This window comes from Sprattus sprattus (genome assembly GCF_963457725.1).
Source record: "Sprattus sprattus genome assembly, chromosome: 11".
Lineage (NCBI taxonomy): Eukaryota > Metazoa > Chordata > Actinopteri > Clupeiformes > Clupeidae > Sprattus > Sprattus sprattus.
In genome coordinates this window covers 13,039,101-13,046,600 of record NC_137909.1, presented here as the reverse complement: position 1 = coordinate 13,046,600, position 7,500 = coordinate 13,039,101, and the positions used below count along the sequence as shown (strand labels likewise).

The following is a 7,500-nucleotide window of genomic DNA, read 5'->3' as shown; positions in this document are numbered from 1 at the left end:
TTAACTTCTGATGCCTCCAGTGGCCTTCTGGAGGAAATGGAAACATCAGCTATGTCCCACCCCAGAGGCAGTCTCGGTTGCCCTTGGTCGGGGTAAATAGAAACAGGGGCCCCTACCTGGCTCCCAGAATGCCGAGCTAATGCAGGTGAGGTGTTCAGAACAAAAACAATACAAAACATCATAAAGGCTTGTTTATAGAAAGTGGCTCTAGAACATTCCAATGTCCCAGCACTGGTCAGCTCAAAGCTAAACATTTTATTTAGACTAATTACTAAATGCAAAACATATTTGCCGGCTCTGAGTCAATCGCCTTAGGTGAATATAATGGTTTCTTGTGAATTTGCGAGACATCAACAACATGTGGAAAGAAAGGGAGAGAGAGAGAGAGAGAGAGAGAGAGAGAGTGAGAGAGAGAGAGAGAGAGAGAGAGAGAGAGAGAGAGAGAGAGAGAGAGAGAGAGAGAGAGAGAGAGAGAGAGAGAGAGAATTTGGAAAAGTGATTAGGTGTTTTGCAGTATTTGTTAAACCTTTGTAAGACTTTATAACCTAAGCTTGGAGACCTCCACAGTAATGGAGAATTTAAATAAATGGAAAGACCCGATTAAACTCAATGAGAAGAGGGATGATGGTGTTTTGACTTATATAATAGAGAGTTGTTGTCCTTTATTCAGTAAATTGTGTTAGTTCACTCTGGTCCCATTTACTATCCCATGGCTATATGAAATATACTGTACTAATTTCAACACCATGCATGTTTAATCGTTGTGTTATATGTGTTAATATGCATTAACTATCAGCATCAATAAGAAATGTCAGACTGTCACTGTAAACATTTACTTTCACAAAATAATAATTAAAAAAAAACATCCTGCTGGGAATAGTCAAACGTTTTATTTTCATGGTTCATCACATGCTTAGTAGTAACCTTTCTCTAGACTGAAATCCAAAGGAGTATCACAACTCTGTGTCACAATACCACATGGAAGAAAGGAGATCAAAAAGAAAGAAAGAAAGAAAGAATGAAAGAAAGAAAAAGAAAAGAAAGAAAGAACAAAAAAAGACAAACATTACTACAGTCCAAACAACTCTGTAGACTGTGTAACCTCATCAAGTTGGGGCGAAATGACAGCATCAGCAGGAGAGGCAAAGTAAACCTTTCCCAGCAGCAGCGTGGCTCTGAGGCCTCTCCTGTTTACCTGTGGACAACCACAGTTGACTAAGAGGCTGCCAGGGAGATTGCAGTCTTAAATATGGCAGGATTTATGGACTGACAACCAGGCCACTGTCGAACCACATCAAAGGAACAAGCAGCTTGCTCTGCAGCTTTGCTCTGAGTGGGCATATTTGTGAGTGAGATAGGGGATAGCAAAACATAACTTTTATCCCAGTCCCTGCCCAACTTTGTGCATTTATGCTTACAGACACCATTGGTGTGTTTGGAAGTTCTTAATGGTTTATCCAGATCTATCAGTGGAACTCACAGTGTGTGTGTGTGTGTGTGTGTGTGTGTGTGTGTTTGTGTGTGTGAGTGTGAGTGTGTGTGTGAGTGTGTGTGTGAGTGTGAGTGTGAGTGTGAGTGTGAGTGTGAGTGTGAGTGTGAGTGTGAGTGTGAGTGTGAGTGTGTATGTGTGCGAGTGCGAGTGTGAGTGTGAGTGTGCATGTGTGCGAGTGTGTGCAAAAAGCAGCAACATTCTCCTTGTGCCCTGCATTGCCCATGTTTCTCTCCACTTGCGTCTCCACACACATAATTGTGTGTTTACACAGTACGTTCCCGTTTAGCTTGGATTTGTATTATACTTGACATGATGCGGTGGGTGAGAGTGAGGATTGATGCTCCAGAAGTGGCCATAGGGGATCTATTCCTGCACTGTTTCCAGAAGAACATCTGCAGGGGGGTTCGACCAGAATAGCAGCTCTGATTTGAAAAGTTGCATCTGACAGTGTAATAACATCAGTGGTGTTCTGCAGAGTTTAACCCTTGGGCCCTGCTGTTTACCCCCTGCTAAGGCTATGCTGCTGAATAACTGAATATCTGAACTGAACTGTATGTGCATCTCATTAATCAGCCCATTAGTCAGTTATTAAGATGTCTTAGCCATAAGGGATGACTTCCTGTTATCATATTAAGTGTTATGAAATCTATAAAATAAATATTTTTAAATGTTTAAACGTGGCTTCAACATGGCTTGCTTGTTTGAAATAAAATGGTTTGCTTGTAAAATCAACTCGAAAAGAGCACCTATATGTCCTATGTGAATGCAGCATCAGCAGGCTCTAAATTTGACCATGGTTTGAAAGTCTGGACGAAGTCAGATTCAATCAGTTAAATGCACACCCCATTAACTCTGAATTAGATCTTTTTTAAAGCAAGGTATCCCATTTGCTACAAAAGCGGACATGAACTCTACGGGACATAATAAAATGACTAGATTTTGAAATACACTCAATTTACATCCCCAGGGTATGTGATGAGGGTGTGTGGCCCATTCTTCCGGAATGTTCTGCTTTTGATCGCGGCCTCGGGCGAATCCAAGTCTCGTCTGCACTTAAAAGTCATCAGGTGACCGGGATGGGAGGCTAGAGATCAGTCTCTGCTCTTCCATATCTGCCATGGAATTTGATATCACACTCATATCAATGATATCACACTCATATCAAACAGGTTATTGCTGTATGGTTTATGCATTTTGAGACAGCAGTCCTTTAGTTGGCCCAATAGATGTCTCTGAAGAGTTCCTGAAGCCTTTCAACTGCTTTATCAAGCTCCAGCTATCTACCTAGGTGGCCTGAGGACATAATTTTTCAGGTGGGCTATCAGTGGCTGGATGCACAGTCTCTCACGACTCTTCCTTTTTAGGAATGACTTTGAAACTGAAGACGAAGACTTGTATTATTCTGTAAATCTTTTCGGCGACCATATCCAACTTTGTCTCAGCACTACTGATCCTCTGTTTGGAGAACAATGGATGCATTTATACTATGCCATAAAACATGAGATACTGAGACTAGCACTTTCCTCCTGATGATGGATGACCCTGACGGGGAGGGGGGGGGGGGGTTATTTAAGGACCTGAATAAAGGCATGCCAGGACTTCTCTTTCGCTAATGACACACAACTAAGTTAGAAAGTTCAGAAATCCTAACTTTAGGAAGGAAGGGAAATGTTGGCATCTTTAACAGTTTCATATTGGGGAACACACAGACACAGAATATAAATAAAATAATATATACAAATAATGACTTTTAAACTCTTTACTTTCTTCTATCGCTCCTTATTTATTTTTTTCTTTCTATCTTTTCTCTTCAGAGCACAGTATAAAGTTGTGAGGATGTGTTGGACTTTTCATGTGTCGGTGTGAGTGTGTGTGTGTGTGTGTGTGTGTGTGTTTCTGTGTGTGTGTGTGTGTGTGTGTGTGTGTGTGTGTGTGTGTGTGTGTGTGTGTGTGTGTGTGTGTTGGACGGATTTGACAGAGAGTCGGGATCAGAGATAAGTGAGTCACCCAGCCATCTGGCCCTTTCTCCTGACACACCCTTGCCAGGAGTCACATCTATGCCCTGCCAGTACTCATCATCAGACTCAGACTCAGACACACACACACACACACACACACACACAAACAAACACACACACACACACACAAACACAAACACACACAAACACACACACACACACACACACACATACACAAAAACACACACACACACACACACACACACACACACACACACACACACACACACACACACACACACACACACACAGAGATAGATACAACACTCTCTCTCCTCTACCTTTCTCTCTCTCTCTCTCATCTAGGCCCTGGATCCTGCCAGTACTCATCATCAGACCCAGACACACACAGACATCTCTCTCTCTCTCTCTCTCTCTCTCTCTCTCTCTCTCTCTCTCTCTCTCTCTCTCTCTCTCTCTCTCTCTCTCCTCTACTTCTCTCTCTCTTCTAGGCCCTGCCAAAACTCATCACACTCACAGACACGCATCACTCCCTCTACCTCTCTTGCTTACTTTCTCTCTCTCATTCTCTCCTGTACCTTTCTCTCTGGCTGAATCCCTCTATCCATCTCTTTCTTTATCTCTCTCCCTCTCTGTGTCGCTAGTATCACCCCTCCCTCCCTCCCTCCCTCTCTTTCTCTCTCTCCCCCAACTCCCCACCCCCTGACTCTGCAATGACTAAAGCACTTCCAGTGCACCTCATTCTTTCTTCTCTCCTTTATTAAATTCCTATCAGTGGCGTTCTCTGACTCACCGGCCCAATGTGAGGTCACCTCCAATTATGAGTCCCGTATATCACCCTTTTCATTTTCCCCATACCAGACCATCACCTGTCACCCACCCACCCACACACACACACACACGCACACACACACCACATACACCACACACAGATGTCACCGCCAAAGATCACAGGGCCAAAAGAGAGAGAGAGAGGGAGGGAGAGAGAGATCTTCTACCTGGGGGGGGGGGGGGGGGGGGGGGTGTTGGGGGGTGTTGGGGGGTTAAGGATGTAGCATAGTACCCAGCACGCGGGCAGACTTTTCATTATGTGTTGATGAAATACTGAAGGTACAGCTGGGGTGCATAGAGCATATGGAGCAAACCCATGGACACAATGCGCTAAGGGGAATAAACATAGCCCCTTTCAGTTGTCAAGACAAGATAGCCGGCACATAGTAAATCTATGAATCATCTCACATGATTGTTATGGTTCCAGTGCTGATTCTAAGAGGAGATTGTATAAAAGTAACAGACTTAAGTCATGCTTCAGACATAGCTCTCAACACAAAACTGGGGCCCCCGGGGCAGAAATGAGCCCTCCAAGCAGTCGTAGCCACAGATTTTCATTTCCTGAAAGCGCTACGCTTTACGGCAGTTTGGTACAGGTTAATGGAGGAATGCGTGACTGGGCCACAAGCTAAACCAACAGCACAGAGACTAGTTGTTTTCCGTATAGGGGTCAGGACATCTGTGCTTCAAGTGTCCAATTGAAGCCACAGACAGATTGTCTTTGTTTTCCCCCATCTGTTTAGCTTGCAGTGGACGGTCATGGTGGATGTCTGCAATAACCTGAAACCGAATGGTGTTTCTTTACATTAGGGGGTTTGAGGATGCGTGGCATCCATGCATTACCTGAGTAGATCTCTGCCTCTGAAGGATCCTCCATACGCTTGTGCTGGATGATGTAATCAGAGACCTTATAGCCAATCAGAGGCTCCACGTCAACCCACTCAAGGGCCACCATCGTGCTGGAGGGCTCCATATGAGGGGCCAATCTAAGACTGTGGAGAGAGAGAGAGAGAGAGAGAGAGAGAGAGAGAGAGAGAGAGAGAGAGAGAGAGAGAGAGAGAGAGAGGGAGAATGAGAGAGAAAGAGAGAGAGAGAGAGAGATAGAGAGAGAAAGAGAGACAAAAAGAGGGGGGACAAGCAAGAGGGAAGGATGGCTTGAGGAATAAAGAGAAAGGCATGAACAATTCAACAAAGAGGAAAAAAGATAAATAAAAACCTAAATCTGGTGTGTGTCTGTGTGTGTTTCCAATTAAAACACTGAAAGCTAATGTAGTAATAATTAGCTATGTCATAGCCCATTACCAGAGCATTCTCTGTGGCCATTAACATAAAGCATAAGGAAATTGCGCAAGTAGCCCTCTTTATGGGTCATTTTAACATTACCAGAAACAATTTTACAAGGACACATTACAGTCAATGTAATCTGGAAAGTCTGAAAAGTCATCTAAGTGCTATGATTCATGTGTGTGAGAACCTCCTGATGAGCAGGTGACTAAAACACATAGCCAGTTAAAAGTAGACTTTGGAAGCTCTCTGAGTTTGAACTTTTAGTTTGTAGGTACAGAACAACATCTTCTGGAACATTCCCTGGAACATGAGGGGAGTTCCGTTTGGGAATACAGAGAAACTGACTGACAGCAATTACAGTGTTGTCAGTGCTTCCTTGGTAGTGGTGGTGTGTGTGTGTGTAGCGGGGGTGTGTGTGTGTGTCTGTGTGTGTGTGTGTGCACACGCTCTCTCTCAGTGTTTTTGTGGGTATATGCGCCCAGGTGAGCCTATAGGCAGTCATGTTCTGTGTATGTGTGTGTGTGCGCTCATCTTTTCTCCGAGTGTGTGTGTGTGACTTACACAGGCTGTCGCAGAGGGCTGCAATTGGGCAGTCCGTCTTTGCCGAAAGCGTTGAGGTCACAGCGACACCAGTTCTCGATGACATCACCCCTCCCCCCGCACCAGTACGAGCTCATGGTGGCGGTCCTGAAGGCCTGTAGGAGGAAGAAGAGGTGCGAGACATGCAATTACCCCCCGATGACTTGATGGATCGATGACTCACCCCCGATCGATGCGTCATGCCACGATGACCTCTCCGGAAGTTTCTCACCTGCGCCCAGACACCCCGCCATCGCTACAAGCCCTTCTTGTGAGAAGGAGCGCTGGGGAGGTTATATACAGACCCGGCCCTGTCAAGTGGTAATTGGAAACACGGCCAGGGAAAGGTCAGTCTGCGTGTGCATGTCGAGGCGCTTCACCTCCGCGGGGTCTGCCTGCCTGGCTGTCTGTCTGTCTGTCTGGAGGACCAGGGAGCGATTTACGAGGAAGGGCTGGCTGCAGACTTTCCATTCATGCCTCACGTACGGATGCTCAGCCCTGACTGATCTGCCCCAGGTCTGGGCTGAAGCTGGGTTTATCGGCTATCTGAAGTACCTGCGTGTAAAGAGTGCAGCCAAGCAACGCTGAAGGACTTTCAGCTAATCTGAAATAGTAGTATTTGGAGTTCCTCGTTTGTAGAACTCAAATGTCAACAAAAGCTTTGACCTTATCTGCAAAGTTTCTGTACGTTTTTAGTTTGTGACCCAATAGAGGAGTTCACCAGTCCCACATCTGCACAGTTTGATTGACAGCTGTCACAGCCTCTTGATGACTGCTTTCACTCCACTCTTCTCATCCAGTGGATGAAAGCTTTTCTTATAGCTTGGCTATGTTGCATTTCTATGACCCAGGTTGATACTTTTGACAAAATGCTTTTTAATAGAGTAGAAACTATGCTGCAACAGCATAAAGGCCCATGCGACGGGCGGGGAAAAGAAAGCATCCATGTGTTTCTGACAATTACAAAGCGAATGACCAATGAAAAGGGTCGAAATGATGTGCAGTATGATGAAACACACACACACAGACACACAGACACACACACACACACACACACACACACACACAGCACACTGGTCACTCTGACACACATACACACATAACCAAACACTTCCTGGCAAACGGGTCTATTTGGTTTGGTGATGGGCTCAGTCACATGACATTCCAGGATTTGCAGTGGTTGGTAACCAGAGGACACCCACATACAAACACATTCCCACTAGCAGATGGTCACCAGGACAGGGTACTTCTGACCTAGGAAACCAAATTAAACTAATCCTTTTCACATGATACATATCAAATAATATACAGTCATTTCAAAAATATTTTTTT

The 7,500-nt window shown here is 44.9% G+C and overlaps 1 protein-coding gene across 1 annotated transcript in view; it reads right to left on the bottom strand.

Annotated features, from left to right (window-relative positions):
* astn2 (astrotactin 2) overlaps nucleotides 1–7,500 on the bottom strand; it is a gene marked incomplete at its 5' end in the record, with an annotated part of 356,313 nt that overhangs the window by 53,913 nt on the left and 294,900 nt on the right. Inside the window, 2 exons of the mRNA XM_080847054.1 lie at nucleotides 5,146–5,294; nucleotides 6,151–6,284. Coding sequence (XP_080703180.1) covers nucleotides 5,146–5,294; nucleotides 6,151–6,284 — 283 coding nt within the window. The remainder of the gene's footprint in view (nucleotides 1–5,145; nucleotides 5,295–6,150; nucleotides 6,285–7,500) is intronic.